Here is a 25,014-nt window from a genome sequence, read left to right as displayed (position 1 = left end):
GGACACTGTCAACTTTTATAGAATTTTATTCAGACATCTCGCGGTGCTTCAGCCGCCCGCTCGCGGATCGCGCTGCTCGTTTGTAGACGCGCGGGATTTCGAATTCACGTCCCGTGTTCTCCTGTTTGCGTTCGATCCTTTTATTCCGGACGTTTCAGGTATCGCACCAGCACCGCGTAACTGCGTCTGCGTGTCGTACATTCTTCCCGGGACGGCCATTTCGTTGATTATTTAAAATCGTTCCTATTCGTGGAATATAATTTGGCCCGTGGTCGGCGTTCCCCCTCGCCGAGCGCACTTTCCCTGTTAACTCCACGTTTATTAAAAGTTATTTTCATTAGCCGCCATTCAATTTCCGTTGCGAAGGGTGTCGAAGGGCGCCGCGACGAGTCATCGCGATGCCAGTCGATGCGCCAATTTGCTCTTTCGACGTCGTTCCGCCGTGGAATCGCGCGGTAATAATTCGTCATTTGAAAGGCGACCGAACGGAGTAACAGGTAGGATTACTGCCATATAGTCGCGCGGTTATCGACGTCGAAACCATCGAATCCGTCGAACCACACATTTTCATCTTTCTCCACTTTTCCCCGATTATTCCTCCAGCTTCCCTTCCTCCTACCTGCCCACCCCCCGCTGCACACCGTTCTCCACCGAACGTAACCCAGATTACGTTCAAACGCGTACGACCCGTCCCGTTCGCATCAGAATTAATTTCCTTTCAACGAAATCAAATGACGTTCAATTTCCACCGTGGGTGGAAATAATTGAGAAACCGCCGCGTTGCCGATGGTCCCACCAACCCCTCGACGCGTTACCGCCCCTGCTCGCGATAGAGCACGTGAATTCGCTTGATTTACATCGATATTGTCGCGAGTGCGGCGGAGGAAGTTGCGCGGTGCGAAAGCTGCGAGGGGGATCCGAAGGGGATCGCGATACGTATCAGAAGGATGGCTTGCCTACGCGAGCGGTTCCGGTGGTGGGTCGTGGGCGACCCTCGTTCTTTTTAAGTGGAAACGCGTGTTTCTTTTTCACGCTGGTCTGTCGGCGTACGGTCGAATCTATTATAGTTGTCTCGCGGTTAGAGTACGAGACCGGAAACGTCGATCCCGCTCTGAGGTTTAGAGGGAGCGACCGTGGCGGCCATTTTAAAGCGGCTCTGTTATTTTAATAACTCGTGGGAGAAATGTCCTTTGTTTTTTTCCTTCGTTAAGTCTTTTAATCTAAATCCAGCAAGAGCTCCCCTGTAAAGAGCTTTTTGCGCCTCTCTAACAGTGTTTAAGCCGGCGTTAGAGGCGTGAAACTTTCGAGGACCAGTTCCAGCCGTTGAATTCGAGCCCTCGCGGGCAACAAATCCCGCGTGCCCGCTTTCAACTTTTCAATTTCATCGGAATCCATGTTGAGCATCGTACCATCGGAAAGAACTGTATTTCCATCCGATCGTTTACCTTACCAATTAAACTGTCAAAGAACTCCTCACCTCGATGCTAACGTGGAAGTGATAGAATTTCCTCCAGCGGTAAAAGTAGGAGGAGTCATTTTTAGAGCAGATCAAAGTGTTGAAATTCTAATATTCCTGATATTCATAGAGATCCTCAAAATAATTAAACGATAAATGTGATGGAAAATCATGTTAGAATCATCTTTATATAGTTTAAAGGATTTCCACCCCTCGAGAGACTATTTTCGTAGTTCCAACTCCATCCAGCTAATCTTTGACACGATTCCCTTTTTCATTACAAAATTTCACGTGGCGCACTTTCGTTCGAAAACAGCGCCACCCACGAAGAACCGAGAAGGAAGGGAAACTCGAGGCTCTATAGAGACAGCCGAGGGTGCACGCTCACCCCCGCAAGCTTAAGTCGTAACAGCGATCCCTACCGCGTAACAATCGTGGTGTCGTGTCCGTTTCTGTCGATTCGTGGCCGCGGAGGGCGCATGCCTCGCGATTAGTTCGCACGATAATTCGCAACGAGACGCGTGTAACCGGGCTCGTCCGTGTGGATCGCGTGGTCGGTGGCCATCGTATCTGCGCCCGTTGCCCACCCCCGCGCGGACACGCTGATACCCAGCCGCCACCGTCGGGTCGCGGAGGGTCCGCATTAGCCCATTATCTTAATCTGGCAGCGCGTGGGACAAATAACAGGGTAGCCAGCCAGCGCACATCGGCCGTTCCACAGTCGTGGCGTGTCCCGCCGCGATGTACACGCTCGCCCCCGCTTGCATTACGGCCACCGGAAAGTAATATTTTTTTTCGAACCCAAGAAACATTTTTCTCCCCCAGGCAACCACGCGCGGTCTTTATCTAATTGATTACGTGATCGTTGTCGCGATTGAGCACGCGCTGCCCGCGTCGATGCCCGCACGGCTTACAGAGGGTAGAAGCGAGGGTCACGTTGCTTCTCCGAGGGTCTCGCGATCGGTTGGGACACTACTCTCGATACTGTCTACGATGGGGATGAATTAGTCCCGCTAGTATACTTCTCTGGGTTGTTCTCAAACGTTCCTCGAATGCTTCTGGACTAAAGTGTAAAGATCTGTCATTGTTTCGTGACGTTACGTTCGACATCACCATCCATGAAACGCTTCACGTAACGTTCACCCTAGGTTAACCAACAAGGCGAACGTCCTATCCGAAACGACGTCCCGTACATTCAAATTCGCATTAAGAACACGTTCGACGTATACGTTTCCGTTTGGCGGATCCATCGTTCGTGAAACCGTTCGCTCGTGACTCGACCTGCGTGTCGCGAGCATTCTCCACCTTTGGTCACGGGTACGGGGGAACAGAAGAAGGTGGACAAAGGTCATCGGTAGGGAGGCAATGTTCGTACGGGACGGTGTGTACGTGCGGCGTAATATACGTCGCCCCATGGGCACGACCCTTTCCCCCTCGTATATAATCGGTCGGGTGCTCGTTCCGTGCGCAGAATTGTTTACCCGTGCCCTCCGCTGACTTTCGATCGGCACCCTCGTTACCCACCGCCATGGGTCCACGTGTCGTGGTTTATGTGACACGGGGCTAAGTGGCAGGCGGGCTGATTAGGGGGTTCCCTCTCGCGATCTCGTCCTTTTTTTTCGTTCTTCGCAGCTCGTTTCGGTGCCGACACCTGTTTAATATTTAACCACCGATCGATTCGACGCGCTACGGTTTATCCTTAATTCGTTTCACCCTCCGCCCGCCGTCCGACGATCTCGCATTTTCGCCCGCGATTTCGCGTCGAACGCGGAACAAGTTGTCGGTCATAATTATTTTCCACGGGCGATGGGATAAAATTGAGCCTGCAGAAGTTTAATCGCGCGGAAATGAGACGCGGGGCAATTGTCGCGGGGATACGATATAAATTTGGCGAGCGCGAGGGGGGCAACGGGCGGCGGGGGAATAATGAAACGAACGCAATTACAGTGTTTTTGTATATATCCCCATGGTCGTGTGTATACGCATTCGTTGTTTTACAACGGCCGCATTATACGTCCCCGGAACAAAAGCCGCGCGAAGCTCCGGGAATCCAGAGGAGGTTACGCGGGAAAGGATACGGACAATTTGCGTCGAAATTGAATAACACATTATCCGACGCGGAGGGCGATATTTAGACCATTCATTTGGTTAATTGGAAACTCCGCGGGAATGTCTTTCCTTGAACGGCGGCGGTTGTGCGCGCAGTCGTGCACGCGCCCTCGCGCGACTAAGTATACTATCACCTGGGCGTAACTGGCACGGTTAAAACAATACTCGTGATGAATGTACGCTTCACGCAGCCCCTTGCGCGCAATTAATTATCCCACGCTATAGTGATTAATCGTGGTAATTTGAGGGAGCACGGGACCGAAACGGCAACACTGACGGACAGAGCATTACGTAGGAGCCGGGCAACCCTATTTAATATCGCGATACGAGGCGCACCCCCGGCGTGACTCGTCGGACGAAAGAAATCTTTGAATCTCCTTAACACCTGTTGTCCGCCCGCCTTTTTCTCGCTCCGACCATCCATCTCTCGCGCCGTGTCGCGCGATTAGAATCGTCTCGACCATTACCATCGATTCGCGTTATATACGCGTATTATTCGGATGGAAACGCGGACGAGCACCAGCTCGGACGCAGACGTTCGCCGCTATCTTTTATCCCGCGTCCGCTGTTCTTTCGCCCCTCGCTTCCGATATCGTTCGCGATTCCCGATTGAACGCGGACCAATTGCATAATTCCGCGGTGATCGATTCGGTTCCATGAACTTTAACGGCCACCACTCGAAATTACCGGTACCAACCAGCGCGGACGGTTCGCGGGGATCAAAGACAATTCGAAAATTTAAATGGACGTGCTCGTTTCAAAGTAACGCGTTCGGCAGTTACGCGCAACAGGCTCTCCGGCTAGAAACGAGCCGACGATAATAATCAAATATTAATGACAATTATAGCCACATAATAATAATACCTTCTACACCCGCGGAATTGTAAAATAATTCCTAAATTTGTAAAATGACATGCACCGTGGCGGGCCGTTATTAATGATTCGCGTTTAACCCCTGTCATTATCGCGGGCTGAAATAACGCCGGTACCATTGACGAATATTCTACAAACAATAATTCTCTCCGCGTTGCGTGTTATTTTTCGAACAACGCTGCCCATTCCATCGAACGGTCACCGAATGCAATTAATCCCGCAGAGGTACGTTCGTTCAACTGAAACCGCTCTTTATCCTCTCGCAGGCTTCCATCGCGACTGTGAAAAGACGCTCTGCAAGCAGGTCCTCGCGATGGAATCAACGGCGTGCACGCGTACCGCCCGTGTGGACGTCGTCGCGCGTCGTTCTCCAAAAAGGACAACCATCGGTCAGCTGCGTCGCCGGGGTTGCGGTTAATCCAGTCCGTTGGTCGCGGTCGTGGTCGCGGCCGGTCGTAGAGGGACACTGGCGAGGTGGTACCAAAAGCGTAGCGGGTGGAAGAGAGGAGGAGAACGGGAACAGAGAGAGAGAGAGAGCGAACGGAGGAGGGAAGCGAAGGAGGACCAGGAAGCATATCGGAGGATGAGGAGGATGAGGAGGAGGCGGAGGAGGAGGAGGAAGAGCAGAGGAGCGAGCAAGCGCAAGCGCCCGTCCGATCGATGCCCGTCTCCCGCTCGTATAAAGCGCTCGTCCTCGGGGGGCGCGCGACAGTTGGCGTTCCGCATTCGGAACATGCGCCGCGTCGCGGGTACAAACCGTGTCCACTGTTTCTCCCACGCAACGTCCTACGCCGTTCCATCGCCGATATTTCCGTTCGCATCTCGGGCGAACCTTGGCCCGGAAGAGCATCGCCGCTGGTGACCAACATCGACGCCGCCTCCGGCGAGCTCCACTCCGTTGTTTACATTGTGTCGCGCACCTCGCTCGGCGATAAGGTTCGTCGAGAATCACCGAGACGGCACGAACGCGCGTATCCCGGTTCAGTTCGAGGTCGAGCTTCGTGCGGGTAAGTGGCTCGACGCACTGTCCGCGGAAGTGATCGCGCGTGGTACCGCGAGGTTCGCGAGGAAACGCACCAGTGACTGAACGGAGAACGTCGTAACCGTTTTAACTAGCGGTACCGTCGGGACAAGTGTCACGGATGGACCACTTACCTTCGTAGTGAGAATTGCTGGAGAACAGCGAAGAGTATCGCCAAGAATCGAAGCTGCTGGAGAAGAGGAACATCTCTGCTGGTGGTAGCCAAGAAGAATCTCCATACCTGGATCCCATCGTCGTGTTTATGTTCGTGTTCTCGAAAGATCCGACGCGTTGATCGACCGCGAATGTCCAGGCACCGCGCAGTTACTCCACAGAGGATCCATCGGTGAATCGGCTGTTTCTCGCATCGCGTCGGCCAGCTTGGTACCAGCGAGACGACGACGACGACGGTTCGCGACGACCAGTCCGTACGACGTCCCGCGTCACGGCTCGAGGAAGCCGGGGGTTGATTACTGGCTCGCTTCACGCGACGTGTCACCGACATTCGTCCCGGGCGAGATACATCCGGACAGGCGTCAGAGCGGCGGTCGCTGGACCGTCCGGCGGACGTCTCGACCGCCGTACGGCGAGCCGCTGGACCCAGGAGGCGGAGGAGGAGGGGCTGTGGAGGTGGTGGAGGAGGAAGGCCCGCGGACGTGCAACAAGTTAAGAGGCAGCCACCGCCGCCGCCACCCTCGACATCGCTGCCGCCGCCAACGTCCTCGCCACGATGTGACATGGATATCCTAGCCGTAGCCTGCGCCCTCGTCGCCACGGCCCTCTACTGCAACACCCTGCAAGCGGGTTTCGTCTACGATGATCGGTGAGTCACGATTACCCTCCATTACGCTCTCGTTCGATTGTAATTTATCGAGGATGACGACTCGGTTTCATTAGAATTTCTATTCGATCGTATCGCGTATTCGCGATGCATGGAGTCGACTGGAACGTCGTAGAGTCGTCGAGACACTGATCTGTCGTGTTCAATGACATAAATAAAGGCGATGGTGATTCACTCGAGGCAGGCGATAACTGCGTTAGGCGTGCGTACGTCGAGTTTGTTTTCGATACCCGCGTACGTATCGTGGTATCGTGTTGTTGGTCGAAAGGTGCCATCTGCGTGTTGTAAGCTCGTATTTATTTAGCAACGCTCGTTCGGGAATGCTCGGAGATGAGGAACAAGTGAAACGCAAATACAGGCTGTACTCCGATCTGTTCGAAGTCTACGTTATCGTTCGATCAAAGTTTCATTCGCGCCGTTTATTTACCTCGCTCTCGATATCGTTCTTCGATGGACGTTTTGACGCGCATCGTCATCTTCGACCCGGACGAACTTTTAGGGGATCGAAACGCGTCCACGTCGAGGCATTAAAATGTTATAAAAATCTGAGATGCGGATTAAACGGGGAATTATTAATGCAGTGCGGGCGAAATCGATATGATAACGTTATGAAATCGTTTCTCGCGGCCACGTAAGAGAATGGGGGGGTGGAACCGTCGATTCGCGCGGATTTAAAATTCATCGTGAATAGTAGGATGGCGCAGGGCGGTTTAATGACGGCAATAACGACGATATTTATCGGTATCGGGGCAATGGACAGTAAATGTAGAGTGTAACGGGAAACAAGCGCAAACACAATGAATAAAGGACAAGTCGCAGCTGGATAAGCTGATTTACGAGCCACCGCGATTTGCGTTCCGATTTCATTTAATCCGATTCCGCTCCGGTTTAGTTAATCAGATATTACTAATTACGCCAACGCCAGCAACAGGACGCAAATCATACGCCACTGGATTAGCGTTCTCCGTTTTTATGCGATTCGACGGAATAATTGTCCCTCTAATCGAATTGTACCGTCTCTCTCGCGGTCCGTCGAATCTCTAGACTTCAATTAATCAGCTGTCTGTTTAATCGCTTCACGTCTGTCATGCATCGCTAAAATTTTCATCTATACATACGAAAATATTCTCGTTCCGACATTTTATGTCGTCAACGAAACGATACACTAGAACGACAAAGATTTTACCCCATCATTCGTCAGCTTCCAAGCAAATCGAAGTGTATCAGTCAATCTCTGACAGTCTGAAATTATTTTTACAAACGCTCTACAAATTCTCGTGCAACGATAGAACAGGTTCCAGGCTATTTATCCTAGTAATCTGTATCCGAGGATCGTTCGAGAACGGTGTGATCGTCGTTGCAGCGGAGGTAAGGAGGGCGTTGTAACTCGCAGCATTACTCGCGAGGTCCGCGGCGGTCGCGGCTGATAGGATCCGTGCACGCAGCACGCGCGTCGCCTCGTCCCCGCGTATAATCCAAAGTTACTCTCGCGATAAGCGTCCTTAATCCGAAGCTCTCGAATTCTATGATACCGAATCCCTTAATTGAGTATTCCGTAATCTCCGGAACATCGTAGTTGCGGCTCGATCAGCTGCGAGAGGCTACCGCGCTCGCTGGGCCCCAGCCTGTGATTACGCGCGCTTCCCGTCACCGATGGGAATCTGTTGCGTCGTTATCGCGCGAACGCGTCTCCGTCAGCGTCCGATAAACTCGGCCACGAGCATCGACAGACCGTCCGATACCGCGCCGATTTATTCACCTGCATTTTCCGCGATAAGCCCTCGAGCGTAAGAACGAGCGGCGCTTGTGTCTTCGTCGAGTCGGCTTGTTTCGTTCGCGATCGATTAGTCTGTTCTCTTCGTGCTGAAGAAGCACCCTTGCGACGCTTAAAGGGTGCAAGGTGCGATACGAGTTGAAGAGAGTAAGTCGTCTTCAAATGGCACTCGAATTTTTTGTAGTTTATCGATTGACACAGAGCTCATAGTTAAGAATCGAATAGTCAGACATTAATTTTCGATGCCTGCGTATTTATAGATGCGCCAAGAAAGTTAGCCACCCTTTAATTGGTACCTGGAGACGCGGCATCCCCATAACGTTCGCAAGGAGCGTGCCCACCTACCAATTAGAGTTTGTTGATTGCGTCATGAAATATTTAAGCGACGATGGATTATTTTGTCCCCCTCGATACCAGATCCCGGTTTACCGACCTACTGTATTATTAACAGAACTTAACGGACACCCGATGTGTACATAGATCTTGCCGCTCGATCCACTCTGATCCTCTCCATAAATAGTTGGGGGGTTCCGGTGTAATGGAATAACGCGTGGACCGGGTAAATCGTATGAATCAGTTTATTCCGGGGACACGCGCGTTAGAAATCAACCGTGCAGCCTGTTCTAATGGAATTGCGTGTACCGGTTGGCCCGACGATCAAACGTTTAATCGCCGGATAAATTGCAACGCGACCGGGGCCGCGAACAACGCGCGAGCAAAGGTCGCGCGTACCGCCTCTCTCTAGCCGTCCCTCTTTGCTATATCAGAAAATTAAATGATCGAGAACGAAGGATGAAGGCGAGGCATGGATGAAACGAGTGATCGAGAGAAGCGTGGAACGAGAGCTAGATGAAACGAAAGTAGAGTAACGCGAGACTATCGTTGCAGACCTCGTTTTTGATTAATCGAATTGATTAATCATCTTTCCAAAGGGTTGTTTGGAAACAGCAATTGTTAGATCGTCTCAAGTATTTCTCGTCTTTCGAAACTGCTCTTACCTGCGATTTCTTCTATATTTTGTGTTCGTTGCATATCAAAAGACTCTTTGCTCGCATAAAAATGAATTATTGTGTCTGTTACGTTCCGTTTATTTTACGCAGCCACCCTTTCTCTCCCCGGTCTCCGTTGAGCTGTTGTTGCCCGTTGGCCAGCGTCGCGGCGCTCCCAACGGGACCTTAAAACCGCAGGTAATAACGAAAAACGGGCTCGAGCATTAAGCCGAGATAATTTTTCATCCATATCCGGCCCATTAGCGGCCACCTCGTTCGATGCGACCGCCAAGGCTAAAGCGGCCAATGCGCCCGTGGCGACCATAATCAAGTCGAGTCCAGTTATTAACGAGAGTCCAGCCGAGTTTCCACCTTTTTGCCGCGCCCTCTTCCCCCTCGTTCACCCTTCTTCCTCCCCTCTCGTCGACGTCTTTCTCACCGCCGCGAATCGTGTTTGCCCCTCGTCCAGCGTGTCCCTCTTCCATCCTGGGAGAACGCGTACGCTTTCGAGGCTGAGGAAAACAGGCATCCCATCCTCGCGGAGATAAACGTTTCCATTTCTCGAAACGGCTGCGCGATATCGGCAATAAAATGCAGCTTGATGCATTGTAAACAGCGATCCGAGAACAAATTTTAATGGGAACTTATGAATACGTATAGCCGCCATTTCGAGGCGAGCAAAGCGCGAGCAAATGAGGAGGAACGGAGAGGTGTGTTCGAGCAAATAGGCGAGGTGCACACGGGGAGTCGGGTAAATAAGAAACGGGAAATAAAAGATTACGAATGGCGGAGTTAGCTCGGTCCTAGGCGGTCTACCCGCTTCTTTCGCAGGGTAAATATTTTATTTACGCTGGATCCGAAGCGTAAACAGTAAACGGTATCTACCCGTAGCTAACGCGATCATTAAACGAAATAATATTTTCAAACGGTATTTACTCGCGACGAATGTATATTTCAATTGATACCGAGTCCCCAAGTGGAACTGCGGTGCGCCGGATCGCCGTAGCCGTTGAAAGTTCCGCGCGACAACGACGTTACGCTTTTGCGCGATCGAGCAAAGAGAGAGAGAAAGAGAGAAAAGCAGAAGAAAGATAAAAGAAAAGAAGGAATTCCCTCTCCACTGCGGCGAATATTCGCACTGACGCTGTCTGGTCGTGTCCGTGCCGTGGGGATCGGTACCTCCACGCGTATTTTCAAATCCATCGCGTCGTTTCTCCCTGGATCGGAGCCCGTTGGGGTATCCGTGGGTAAAAAATGAAGAAAACTTTGTATGATAAATAGGAGGTACGAGATCCGAAGATCCTCGGGTCTGGTTTAGCACGGGCGCATAGGTTTTCACCCCTTTCTACCAGCCCTCCCCTCAGAAGAGTTTACCCCGTGTCTCGAGAGTTTATTCCGGCCGCGCGTTGCGCCACGCTAAAACTCACGGGATAATAAAAGTGCCGTATTTCACTGGGTCGCCCGGACCACAATGCCTTGGCAAAGAATACGGCCTGGTTATATTTATTTGCCTAGGCGTCTTCCTCGATGCTCTTCCTTTTTTCTCGCCCCTTACTTTTAACCCTGGTCGCGAGGGGGTTGGTTGGCTACGGGAGGAACGATGGTAACCGCGCGAGAACACTTGCTCTACGAGGAATACCTGCAGCGTGACCGTTGGAGGAAAACCAGGGTTCGAGGTGAAAAAAGTTTCGGTTACGTTCCGCGTATCCGCGTGCTATACCCCGCTGCGCACTCGTCTGGTGCGGTACCAACGTGGATGTGCACGTAGGTACACCTAATGTCGTAAACGAACGCGTTTCCGAGGCCGCGTATGTACATATATATATATACATACGTACATACGAGAACGTGCGGTTGCAGTTGGGCGCTCGCACTTAGAGCCAACACCGCCTAGCCGCGTTACGGAACACGGAATAAGAAAAGTTACCGGCTCGAGGCTTACGCTGGCTGTACCCTCTCTTTCCCTTGTACCGGCTGCCGTGAATAATACCGCAGAGCCAGCGTTCGGCTGCGGTACGCCATTCGGTCCCATGAAATGTAAACCAACGCATTACTATTTCAGTCCCTCGCGGACTTTTTAGAAGACGCGGCGTACGCGCGTTTCCGGGTACCGCGTATAAATAATTGACGGGGTCGGTGGTAACGGGCTGCGCCGTACGTATATCTCGCCCCCTCGCGCGTGCGGGGCGCGCGAGCCTAGCGGAGGGACGCGCGAAACGCTCGAGCGGTGCATTCTCTCTCTGCTCCAGAAACAACGGGCCACGAATCCTCGACGCGTATAAATAATCGAAATCGATTGCCAAACGGTCCCCGTTGTCCGAGTGTTCTCGCTCGAAAAAATAGTCGACCAGCAGAGGGGGAGGCTCTCGAACTCGACGCGGCCGCGGTACGCGTTACGCGGACTTTGTTTAAACAGGCCCCGCGACACGGCATCGAGGAAATAACAACGTGTCCGCGCTCGCGCGTGTTTATGTTTCCGTTAAATAATGGAATTAAACTCTTTTAAAACCTTTTTCGGCGGCAGTCTGTTATTTCACGGTACATTCGCTCTACACACCCCCGCGCCACCCCCTTGCTTCCCGTTGGCGGCCGCGTCGAACGGCTCGTCCGCCATCGGTTGAACGCGCCCGGGCGTTCCACGCGGAACCAACCACCCCGCTCTTCCGGGCATTATGAAGCATCTCCCGTTTCCACCGATGGGACCGCGAGCCGTTGTCCCGATTTTTGCGAGCCCCCTTTTGCGCCTCCCCCGTTTCGCATTTGCGAAATTGACGAGGACTGGAGTTTCGAGCGTGCCGCTGTACCGCGGCGATATCAAAAATTCCAACGCCGCTCGTTCGCCAGCGAAAATGATTACTTCGTCGCGTCGTATTTAGCCCGGTTCCACAGTTCGACTGTTTACCGGTCATCGAGGTATATTAAAAAAGAGACGGAAGGGCGGTCGGGTCGTAGCGAGCAGTTTTTCACTCGAGTTAAGCTGATAACGCGCCTACGCGCGAGCGCAGTTTCGAATCGAACTGCTCGTCGCTGGCTGGAAATGAAAAAGAGAGAGAGGGTGGAGGAAAAAAATGTGCCGAGCCGCTTGTGCGCGCTTCTGCCGGCGTGTAATAGATCTTGAATCGCATGCAAATCCGCTCGTTGCTCCGCTCGCGTTGTCAGCTGCGACTGACAATGCAGGATGGCCGCGGCTCTCAGGACGAGCTCCAACGCGAAGAGTGCCGGCGTGCGAGTGAGTGACGGCGCGCGCACGGTGACAGCGTTCGAAAAGCTGCCTGAATTTCCCCGTGATATTTTAATATCGCTTGTTTCCCGGCGCCCAGCGGCGTTTGATTAATTTCGCGCGGCCGTGCGCATCCTTAAATCCGTTCGCTCGCGACGACAATAACGCCGGTCTTGGAACTACATCACCGCGCGACTGTTACAAATGGATCGGTCTCCAGGCTGCAGCGGTTTTTCCGCGGATGACAAATTCGAGCCATTTGTCGCTACCGTTGTTTTCTGTTCGATCGTCCTGCTCCTATTAAGAGGAATCAATCGGCTTTTATTGCTCATTCTCACTCTACCGCGTACAACAGCTTCGACAAATACAATATTTGCCTGTCGCTAGTGTTCAGAGTTTACATACTGTTTAATCCAATCAAAATTATATTAGATAGATTTGTTATAACGCGGTCAGTATAGACGAGCGTGAATTTTTGGTGAATTCCGAATGGACGGAGTGAATCGGGTTTTGTTTCGTCGGAACAATGAGCGATATTGTTTAAATATTGTGTTCTTGGCAGTACGGTTCAATTAGTTGTTATTCGAAACGGTAATTGGGAGTGGTTCGGTAAATTATTTAAATTGAAAATAAAATTGATAATCGGTTTTGGGTGGTGCTATTATTCGAATGTGGCTATAATGAACGGTATTCAGGCAGGAGCAAGTGTTTCAACTATTGCTGAATGTGCTTCGCTACGATGCGCCATCGTGAAAAAGATTCGTGGAATTCAAACGCGACACAGCCACCTCCCCCTTTGAAACTCATCAAAATTCTTGCATTCGTCCCACGGTAGTGTCGTGTGTTTGCAAAAATTTCGAATTACGAGCACGGAGAGGTGTGGAACTCGCTGAAAAACTGCATTATTGAAAAATACCGATATTCGCAAATACTTTTTGCGCAGGAGCTACGCTTCGCGTCGTTCCGCACGGTTATTACAACTGCTATAACCGATGTCTATCGATGCGAGCGATTCAATGTTTGCTAGCTTTCAATCGCACAAAAATCTCTCTGGAGACAGGCGCGCACAGGTCTCCAGGATTCATCGCCCTCGATTGCAACGCCTGTTCTCACTCAGCTGCTCGGCTTCGAGGACGAAGAGATTCGTAAGGTGGTCGCATCGTTCGCCGCGGGAACAAAACGCGAAGGGTCGAAAACAAAGCGTGGCATCCCCAGGGCGTAGTCGAGCGCAGGGTGGCGCCATGGGTGGCACTGCTTCCGATTGAAGCGCGTCATTTGGCTGGTGGCTGAAAATTCTTGCAATTCCAGGGCTGTTGTATCGGTTTATTTATTCGGGCGGGCCCGCAGCAGGCCGCTTATGTATGCAGGGCTGGACGAATACGCCGTTTCGCGTGACAGAGGGTGCAACTCCTGCTGGTGCACGGCCCGCAGACCAGAATTTATCCCGCGCGGCTGAACGGCTCGCGATCGATGCGCTTTATCGCGCCGAAAAGAGTACAGTCAGCAGAGGGACCGGAGATTATTTATCGTCGAGCTCTTGGCCTCGATAGGGCCTTACTCCGTTTCCGTGAAATACAACGCTTCGTCGATAGGAACCACGGGGCTGAGCATTGGAAAACAATCGAGATCCGCTGCGACCTATTTAGAGGCGCCTCTGCTGCCTTTGGCGAACGTGCGTGACGCTACGAGCGAGGGTAGCCAAGCTTCGTCGAAGAAAAGTAGGGTGGTGTTTTTTTTTGCGAGGTAACGTCGGTCTACGGGGTAAGCTGGATGCCTATCAAAGTTACCGATGGATTAGATGGTAAGATCGAGGGAGGCGAGGGGTCGAAGGATCCCTTTGAGACGAATTCGTGCGTTCGTAAATTCGAAAGGAATCGAGGGAGTCGGTGTATCGACGAGTGTTCCATTCACCGTCTGTGAGGTCGCGAAAAATGGCTAGAAACATCGGAGCCTGCCCGGTTTCTTTCTCATCTCCTTCCAGCCGGCTGGCAAAGACGATGAATACCGATAGGTGGATGCTCGAAAAGGATTGGCGCCTCTTTGTGTTTCCGCCTTTTCAGGTCGCGCGCGCCACGTAACATAGATACCCCATTCACTGACCAGCCAATATCGCTAAGAGATTTCCGCCCAGTTAGAGGTTCCTCGCGGAACAAACGGTGATCCACGCCGGGGTTGAATCGCGCCTACGCCCGCGCGTTCGCCGGTGAATGCTCGCGGCGGAGGCAGCGAGCTACCCCTGTTTAATATGGGACGCGTGCAACATTTTAATCGAGCGGCGCAGCCGCCCGCCTCGGGGATGAGCGAGCGTACTTTGTTTCGCTCACCCTACGGCCCGTCGTCGTCTTTCTCCGCGCACGAAATCACCGCCGCCTGGTAAACTGATGCGGGGACAGGGCTGCAATTACACCGCGCGCGTACCACAACTAATTAGCCACGGTTAATTTGCGCGCCATTACCTTACGTAAGACCGCGCGATACGGGGAACCCGGTGGAATTTAGTTGGTTAAAATGATGAACTTTTTCAATTAATTGTACTGGATTGGAACGCGTATCAGCCTGGAGCACTAATGGTGGAAAATGGTTGATGACGGGCTAGGCGGTTTCACTTGGGATCGGTTGGTTCATTGATCAGTAGTTGGAATTTGTCATAAGTCAGACGTATGGAATGTTAGATTCCAGAGGGTGCACACAGTTTTTAATATCGAGTAATTCGTTTTGGAATATTTGTACGATATTAAATCCGTGACGCGTGCAAAGTTAATTTACGTGGAAACGGTAACACCGCGAGTGTGGTCTGATGTAGAAGATCCGTGAACGTTGCAAATGGGTACAGAGGTTTTTCATTTCCATTCGAACGGCCACGCAGACAGGTTCCTTTGTTCAGCCACGGCGAATGCGTAATTACGAAACGTTCAGTGAAACGAGAAGGTGAAAGGTATCGGATTTTCCTTGCCGACAAACGCAAATCGAATATTTGGCGCTGTTCGCGTGAAACGATGATATAATCGAGCCGATCGACTGACGCCAGGTGGTATCGCTCTCTCGGCCCTCCGTTTTCCTTCCCCTTTTTTTCTCTATTTTTTTTTTTTCCACGGCCGTTCTACCGTTCCGTGAAATCGGCGGCCGTACGAATTGGAACGAATTCGAGGGGCAGAGACACACGCACTGGCATTTTTATGCCCGCATCCGAGGTCACCAGTCGCGCCACCGGAAACAGCATTAAGCTAGCCGAGTAATTCCGGGTCGAGCCGGCCAGCCGCGGACCCGCGGTAATGAATTCGTTTCTGCGATTTATTAATCTATAAATCCGAGCGGATCGGTCGAAAGTCCGCCGTTGGGAACGCATTTTCCAATTTCGCTGTAAAGAATTCATCTTTAGCGCCGCGGCGAGGGATGGACGGCGGAATAATCTGCCGAGGTAAATTAGCATTAATTATGAACGATGAATCGGTTATCAACGTCGATTAATTATTCCGCTTCTACTTCGACTCTCGTCGTCCTCCAGCGTTCTTGTTTGACACGCAACAGCTGAGCGAGCCGTAAAATGTCCACCCCACTTTCGGGGTGCAGATCGTGGAAAATTTCGCCACCGCGGCTCCGATAGGATCGCCTTGTTTCCCGCAGGAAAGCGAACAGGCGCAATTTATTCCGCGTGTAGGTACGTTTTAAGCTACTTTCGGCAAAATTGAAAGTTTAAATATTTGAAGAGCACTAGTGGAACCTACGCCGGCATTAATAGATACTAAAAGCTTGTTATTAATTAAATTTCGGCCCGCTTTATTCCTCCCTTGTCGCTTTAGATTCATCAGCGGAAATTCTCTCTGGCAACCGATATCCGTGCTGTCACGTATAAAATATAAAAGCCCCCAAATTTATCCTGAAACGTAGTACATTTTAAATAATTCATTTTTCTAATCTAACGTGCTCGCAGCGCAACGTTATGAACGATAAATCGCGTAGCGATTCTCACGGTCGCGTTCCGCGTTAAATTACAGATCTCACCCCTCGAATCCATCCTTTTCTCTAGCCCCAAGAGAATGCTCGTTCCTTCGCGGACGGGACGCGGAATTATTTTCAGGCGTCGGCAATTGAATCGCGCGAGGGATTTTCGCGTTCTAAGGTAGGCGGCGGACGAGATAAAGCGCGAATTCTTTCTTATCGTCGCGAGGCAGCGAGCTTTTCTTTCTGCTTCGAGGAACAACGTCTCGTTGTTCGGTCGGCAAAACGAAACGCAGCCCCGTCCCGTTTCCTTCTTTCACCCCTGCTCTGCTACTTGTTGGACCTTCTGCTCCGACTCGCTACGACTCTTCTTCCCCCTTTCCTTGATCCTCGCGTTCGCCTCGTTCGTCGCGATCTCTGGCCCTCGCCTCGGTTCCTCGACCAAGTCTCGGGGCAACTGTGTCTCGCCTGGTCCTCTTGGAAAACTGGTGCGTCGAGCAGTTTCGCGACGACGACGGGGACGGCGTTAGTTGCCGCGGTGCACATCGAGGGGCAGGGATGCGAGGCGCTCGTAAGAGACGCCGGGGTAAGGAGGGCTAGACGGAAGTCAAGCGAAATAGCAAATCCTCAAACAAACGGTTTCAGTCTTTGCGAATCGAGCGAGCTTAGCAGTGGATTATCTTCGCAGTATACCTATCTGCAGTCTGACGTCGAGGTTTCCCGGATATGCTCCATACCAAAGAGCTCGCAATCGTGTTCCATGGGTTTATGCCTCGCCCAACTACCCTGTAACCCGCGTCTCCTCCGGTGTCGATGGCGGCAGAGCGGAAACACGACCGCGTGCACCCGCGATCTCCTCCACGTCTGCGTGAATTCGCGGATGACAGCCACGCGTAGAACCTCGAGCCTTGGCTGGCTTAACTGGCTTAAGAAGTTTAGTCCTTCCACCCCTACCCCCGGTGATTTAGAGCATCCGTCTCGAATCTTCGGCAATCTTCGACTTGGAAACACCGCAGACGCCACTCTCGATGTTCGACTCGTGTCTGCGGGGCGAAATCTGTTTGGCCTGCTCGATTCTTTCGGGAGGTGTTGGAAGGTTCGCTGATTTCTTTTCTCGTCGCTCAACTTTTGCTTCCGGAAGATCTGGGAAGAGAGATTTTCGGGTAGAAGATCGAACAGAGACTCGTATTTTAAGGGGTGATGTACACCTACTCTTGGATTTTCTTTTTCGATTATCTTTGAGTCGTAATTCATTTCTCTCGCAAGCTCGGAGGCGACGCTTGTTTTGCACGCGTTTTAAACGCTGTAAGCAACGAGGAGAATGCGGACGATTCGCTAAGCGGCTCGTCGGAAGGCCGCAGTTCATGAATAATTCGCGATAATTAGGAAAACGTCCCGACGTGAACATTGTATAGGTTCCGCGGAAGTTACGTCGTTCACGGTAAAGTCTGGTGAGATTTTATGGACTTCTTAAGTCCGCGCGGAAATATCGCCTAAGTTCCATCGCGAAGTGCAATTTAGGCCACGAAAGTCCCCTTCGCGGATATCTTTACCTCCCGTGGAAAAACTCGAAATGCGACTGAAGATATCTTCGCGAAATCCGCTGAGTTTCCTCGATCCCATTTCGTTCGGCCTGAACGCAAAATTTATCCCCGCGGAAAGAGGAAACGGACGAGAAAAATGTAACAATAAGCACGTTTCACGTGAAGCTCGAATCGTCGAATTGACGATTGTTTTGTCAGCGGATATCACGATATGATGTACCTCGGAATGGGAAACCGAAGGGGTGGTAAAAAATTGAAAAATTCCCACCGCAGCTGGATGGCAGCTAGTCTCGATAGAAAATTGATATTTACGAGGCCCCTGTTCGCCTTTAGATTTAAACACGCGGTGGCGCGTTGCCCGTGCATCGGGTAATTTCGTCGCGTAACGACACACTCACCCCGCAAACGACAGACTGCTAGTGCGGTGTGAAAACGTCAGGCGAGAAAGTGGAGCGCGGATAATGGAGGTCCTTGCCGGCCGTTCTGATGTGCGCGTCTGTTACGAGCGCGACACTCGGTATATGTGAAATCGATGCCATCCTCGCTAGGATGCGGCCCCGCAAACGGGAGAAAGAAGGGTAGGAGAAAAAACCTGAGAACGGGTCGGGTTGGCGTAGCGTTATAAACCGAGGAGAGGTCTTTTAGCAGGAGGACTCGAAGTGAGACACTGGAGGAACATTATAGACGATATAGCAGGTGTTTGTGGACGCTTCGACTCGGCTCGATCGTGTACGTCGAAGAGTAAAACCCGTCCGCGTTTTTCCTCCCTCTCGGGCACCGGGTAAGCCACTGGAAGCTCATTGTGCGGACAGAGAAGGATGGCGTATACGATACGACTATTGCTTGACCGAGCAAAAGTGGCACCGTTGGGAAAAGTTTGAGTCGAAGCGTGGGAGATGGAGTGGCTACTGGAGGATACGTGCCACTGTCGATCAGTCAAACGTAACGTGAGACTTTTGCGGAAATCGTAGCTATTTAGCCGAGATATTTAGGAGCCAAATTGATAGCGTCTAAATTTTCTATTTTATGTTTTCGTACCAAGGTATACGATCAGCGTTGAATTTTGCAAAAATCGAACGCGATCGTCTGAGATTGTAATTGGATTAGGGGAGGGCAGAGGAAAGTGTCCTAATTGAAAATACCATACGGGACCGTGGGATAGCGGGTGATACTGGCGTACATCATCCCCTTTCGAACATCATCCCCTAAGTGTTCTTGGTTCGTTGTGCCTTCGAGATACTATACTGGCCAATCGTTCACGTTAAGTTGGAGCTAGACCGTTTCAGCGTCCCGTGGACGACTCTTAACGATCCCATAAATCTAGATGGTGCCTGGTGGCAAAATTGCTCCCGTAGATAGGGTGAAATGGCGCGGAGGGAATTCGATAAACAGCGACGTACATATTTCTTAAGTAGACCGCATCCCTCGCGCGGATGAACATTACGCTCGGCTTTACGTTTCGGCGATACCGTGATAAGAGCCTTCTTCTGCGTGCCCGAGGGTGATTCCGTGTACAGGGGTAGTTCTTGCCGCATAGTTTCACTTTGCAGCGCGAATTAATTAGGTCAGTGATGGGCAACCCGCGGTCCGCCAACGTTATTTTCGCGATGGACTTTCGGTAATTAAAGCGAAACATTTTTGCGGTCGACACGATTCGCGAATGTACAGAGTGATCCTCGAATTAATCGTAATTCATTGCTCTCCGCTATAACCACGCGAAGTAATGTTTTATATTTAAACCGGAATTCGTAGGAGATAATGATATCCGGAATATTTATCCAATTAGGGCTGCATTCCGAACGCCATGAATTAAGGCGGTTAATATTCGCGTTAAATGTCCTTCGTCGACGCCCAACGATTTATAATCGTAGAAACAGCGAAATGGCAGAATTTTACGAGAACGATATTTAACGCGGTCGTGTTTACCGTCAGTCATCTCTCTTTTCCATCTTTCTACCAACCCCTCCCACGCTTCGTGACATTTTACAGAGGAACGATCGGGGTTGATTCGCCCCCTTCGTCTCTGGAACGAGGGAGCGATTAAATGGGAAACGCGTCGCGAACCGCGAGAAAGCAACGCGCGTACGACGCGACGTCCCGTAGGCAGAGGAGGACGTCGCGGAACATGACTGCCGGCAAATTACACGGAATTAACACAGAGGATTGTTTGTAATAAAGATTAATAGCCGGCTTTGTAACGACTGCGTTTGATACCACCCGCTCGCGGTACTCTCTCGTCCCTTATTTCTCTGCAACCCCTTCCCACTGCCCCTCTTTAGCTCACGGCGTGTCGACGAATGTTGTTTGTGTAATCAACGGAACGAACAGAGGGCCCCTCTGCCGCTACTGGGAGGGACCTACCTCTCCTGTAGCGTGTAATTTGTAATTCTGCACGCTGCATTATTTTCCGCTCTACCGCTTCCCACTTTCCACCCTCTCGCACTGTCATCCTGGCTATTCAGCCCTCTCCTACCCCCTGCCAAGCATCTCTCTCTCTTTCTCTCCATCCCTCCATTTCACTTTCCATCTGTCTCTCATCTCCTCTCTTCTGTCTCGATTGTCCCGTTGCCCGTCACGAGTTGACCCGCCTCCACTCATCCCACCCCTCCGTTTCTCATGGACGCGCGCTCTAAATTATAGCTCGACTCGCGTTCCGCATGACAATCCGGCGGCACCCCAGGAAATTGTGGAAATCAAATCAGCTAAGCGTGCGCCGATACGTCCACTCTCGAAACGGATCCCGCTTATTATCGCGCGCAGAAACGCGATTTGTCCATTAAACGGCACATACACCACCCGGTTTTTCCGAGCGGGCTGTTCGCTAGGGGTGAGGCGATTCGATCGGTCCTATTGCCACGCGATAACACCGAGGATCCTCTTAATTGCCACTCCACTCCTTATTTTACACGCTTTAATTTTATCAATACTGTCTGCGCGTGACTTTCATACGTCAAATTTTTCAACATTAAATTAAAGAATTGCCATCAAGATATCCCTTTCCAAAAAATACTTCACAAAAATTAGACATCGTCCGTTTGCCTTTAAAGCAATGAACAGAATCTGACTTTCGCAATCGACTACACACCCCGTGCAAAGTTTATTTCCACTTGGCGCTAGAGGGGACCCTGAACGACACCCCAATTTCCATGGCGATCTCACGCGTTCGATTATTCGTGCGTGGCCAGGAACGTTCGCGGTTTATCAGATCTAGCCGTAGCACGGTGGCCAATCTCTGGTATTAGGGCGAGAGGATATCTTCCGGCGATCTAGATAGGTCAATTGGTAGGGCGTCCGTCCTACAACTAAAAAAAGGACCGTCCAGAAATTTCAGTCTGGCCGCCCGATCGATTCCTTATCGTCCACCAGCGTCGTCTCCCGTACATTTTCATCCCTCGCGTCTTTACTTATTCACCCCCGTGCAGACGTCGTCCTCCGCGAGTCGATGCGTCGCGCGGAAACGTTCCAACTCGACGGGGTAGGTTGGAGGGCGGGACACGTGCTCGACCCGGCGCCTCTAATTCGAATTCCCTCGCGGTCTCACGTGCTCCATCCCCGTGCATACATTCAAATTGCCGGTGTCGCGCAAAAACTTGCCGGTTCACGGACGCGGCGGCTCCTCGCGGCGTTGATATTAATAATGTAATCGACTGAGGGGTGGCTGGGTGGGCGAGGCGGGAGAATTAGGAACGATGTCACGTCGCCGGGCAAAGGAAACCGCCCCGTGTTCGCCGCGGTGTCGACGACGAAGGAGAAGATAATTAAGCCACGACGCTCACCTCGCAGGTAGACGTCGTCGCTGCCAGCGTCTCTCCGTTACCCGCCCCGCTATCGTGCTACGAATGAGAATCTTAAATGGGCGAGCACAAATGGGACACAGGAGAATGAGTTATTAAGAGAGAAGAGAGCAACGCTTGAGATCATGTCTAGCCGCTATCCATCGCGCGCGGTTGTCGCGCGTCCACGGAAGGACGTGGAGGGTAAATAATCGATCGAGGGTGGTCGGGGTTATAATTTAATCGCGAGCTGCCTTTTGTATAATAGATGGTGGATAGTCGAAGGTGGAGAAGGGCGTGTCTTCTCGATTACAAAGGCTTTTATAAACCAGAATTACGTGCACCTGTTCTCTTTCCACGTCCTGACCGGGGGGGCCAGGTGAACTTTGGCGAGGCACGCCGTTCCAATTAGTCGCGTTTGTGCTCTCGTTCTTTCGGCGTCGTCGATGGCTCGCCGTCCGGCGATTGTCCCGCGAAATTGCACCGTCGAATCGTTTGGGACGTGGCGATCCGTGGCGCTTGTTCGTTAGCACGTTCGAAGGCTCGAACGGAGACTGCGGCGCTCCGCTGAATTATAGTGGCTGGTCGTCGCGGCGTTCATTTGGGCTCTGAAGAGGGGTCGACTTTGAATCTTTCATTCGATGCTGATCTTGGCAACCGTTTACAGCGTTAATCTTTTCAGGGGCGAATTTTTTAATTCGGATAGAAGTCTTTGAAAATCTGCCCGCGTTTGATACATGCAGATGCGTCGGCCTCTCTGAAGAGATGAAAGGGTTCGTGGAAACCGCCGATGGATAAACGTTACGACGTAATACTCGAATAAATCGAAGATGAAAACGATCGTTCGTGCGGGCACGCCGTTCAGGTTGTTGTGACTTAAAAGCACAGTTAATCGGCCTTTACGAGCCACGGCGCGATTATCAAGTGGATGGACCTTAAGCGTCGGACTACATAAAATTACGCGTTGCGCCTTGCGTCGCGCGCTCGCGGGCAGGCCTGCCGCCACGGCAATTTCGAGAAAACGATGCCATTATCATTACTGTTTTACCGCGATCACCGTTGTTCACCGCAAAGTGCTCGTTCCTGTAATAATTATTATCATCCCATTTGCGACATTACGGGCGCGGTACAGGAGCACCGGGGCCCCACCTCCGTCCCTGGACGACCTTCCTACCCCTACCTACCACTCCCTCTCTCACTCTATCCCTCTCTATTTTACCCGTGAAAACCGCTTCGCGGGACGCTCGACGTAATTTCGCCAAAGTATTTACGAGCCGCTTATGAAAATTAACAATCGCGAAATTACATACGGGACGGCCGTGGGAACGAACGGACGAATTCAATTGCGCGCTACCAGGGTTGGCTGGTGAACGACGCGTGCGCGAGGGCGAAAAACTCGCGTCAGCGTCGACTTTCGAGAGGCGCAGAAGGGGTCTCGTCGAATCGTCGTGCCGTCGGATCTCGAAAACGAGCGCGTGGGGGGACGAATCGCGGATATTACCGCGATTATTATTATCATCGTTGTTATTATTAGCGCTATTATTATTAATAAGTTGCGAGCGCGTGTAACAGGGCCGTGCGGGGGTGGCGAAGCGGCACCGCGGGGCAACGCGACGCATCGCGGCATGGTAAAATTACAGAATGGATTGGCAAACAGGCTGGCAGCACGCTGGAAGCGGCGTCATTATCATTTTAGCGTAATTACCATTCGGTAATTACCGGCCGTATTCATCACGGGACACCAGGATGTTTATACCGTCACACGTACCGCGCTAGTTAGCCTCGTCACGTGTGCGCTCACGTTCCGGCCACCCCGATACCCTAGAACAACCCGTACCACCGCCAGAGAGAGAGAGAGAGAGAGAGAGAGAGAGAGAGAGAGAGAGAGAGAGACTTAAAAATTACGCCCCCGTATATCGGTTCCATTCGCTCGCGCCTCGCTGGATTGCGTAAAAGAGCACCCTCCAGTGCCAGTCTTATGTTATGAGACACGCGAAGCGTTATTAACTTACCTATTGAACGGTCGCTTGGCGAAGCGGACCGCGCGAAATGATACGAAACAAAGTTGAGGTGCTTCCGGGTAATTTGTTTCGAGATTCTGACTTTCGGCTAATGGGAAAACGATCGTTTCGCGCGGCAATGTTAACGATCCCCTCGTTAAACGCGCGGCTGCTGCATCAAAGACAGGTCTGAGGGGCACTTTGATGATACGCGTTCGAGTCGATGCGACGCGTCAGCTTTCAGTTTCATCGTTCGAGCTATTTCGTACAGAGATTGGCGGAATTCGACGACGGGACAGGATATTAGCCTGTTGTCGATGACAAAAGACAGGCACGCGTAGCCGGTTCTTGCCACGTGTCGCAAGAAGCCTGCTGGAACTCGTACACATGCCATTCGCCGACTGAAACGCGTGTGGAGGTGTTCGAAGAGAAGGAAGTTTAATAATAATTCATAATACGCGGACAGGCGGTGGTACCTGCGCGAGCGGCATTCGTCTTTATTAGATTTGAAATTTTCCGCGATATTCCAGTCCCGCGAGACGCGCCGCAAAATGTGTTTACGGTGGTGGATGTGCGTGTTGCGCAATGCGCGTCGAGAAGGAGGCGATCGAATCGGAAAATACAGAAACGCATCTCAGCGATTCTCTCCGTTTAAGATGCTTCTATTTATTCGAGTGATACCAATTCAACGTTTACGCTCATTCAATTCTTATTTAATAGCTTATTCCATTCTTCATCTCGCGATCCCACGAACAAGACTACGTAGCGCAGCAGCTACGTTAATATACGCTCAGACAGTAATGGGACACCGTCTGAATTCAGCCACCCTTCGAAACTTGAAGGATGTCCCCGGAATTGCAGCGAAATTCGTTCGACACGCCCGCTCAGGGAAAATTGCATCGCGAAAGTGAAATATACGAGCAGCGGCTCGGTTCGTCAGGGGCTCCCGCGGATTCGAGCGTATCCTGTCGTAGGGGCGGAAGGGGTGCGCCCGCGTACTGGGTTGGCAGACGGGCCGCGACGTGAGAAGGATGAAGGCGGAACGATTTATAGCGCCTTAAGACTGCCACCACTTTATGACGACCTTAATGTTTGCACCGTAAATTGGCCGGCTTAGGACACGCCGAGGCGGCCCGAAAACAGTAAAACGGAGACACCCCCGGCGTGACTGGCATTCGTACACGGCGGGAATAATTTACCTCCCCGGTGGCGGCCGATGGTGCATAAAAATACCGCCCTTTACAAAGCTGTTCGCGAGAGAGCAGCCTTGTCGCGATGCGACTACGTCGTGGAGCTCGCGAAATAAAAAGAAAAAAAAAGAGAAGATACCGAAGTACGCGTTCGTTCGTTCTTTCCCGCTTCCGCGGTGACCACCAAGATGGGGGTTTTTTAATGGAAAGCGGAGGCGCACGGGAGACTCGTTGGATAAATGGGATTTTTTCGAGCGAATTATTACGATGCGAAATTTAGTCTTT

The 25,014-nt window shown here is 51.6% G+C and overlaps 1 protein-coding gene across 2 annotated transcripts in view; it reads left to right on the top strand.

Moving 5' to 3' along the window:
- The first annotated feature begins 5,678 nt into the window (after positions 1–5,678).
- Positions 5,679–25,014, top strand: part of Tmtc2 (Transmembrane O-mannosyltransferase targeting cadherins 2) — a 186,863-nt gene continuing 167,527 nt past the window's right edge. For both annotated transcript variants that reach the window (XM_076909866.1, XM_076909865.1), the window contains exon 1: positions 5,679–6,282. In XM_076909866.1, the coding sequence (XP_076765981.1) occupies positions 6,197–6,282 (86 nt within the window). In that variant the 5' untranslated portion in view covers positions 5,679–6,196. The remainder of the gene's footprint in view (positions 6,283–25,014) is intronic.

The sequence above is a fragment of the Xylocopa sonorina genome, chromosome 2 (genome assembly GCF_050948175.1).
Source record: "Xylocopa sonorina isolate GNS202 chromosome 2, iyXylSono1_principal, whole genome shotgun sequence".
Lineage (NCBI taxonomy): Eukaryota > Metazoa > Arthropoda > Insecta > Hymenoptera > Apidae > Xylocopa > Xylocopa sonorina.
The sequence above is the reverse complement of the archived record's forward strand: the minus strand, read 5'-3'. Positions and strand labels throughout refer to the sequence as shown.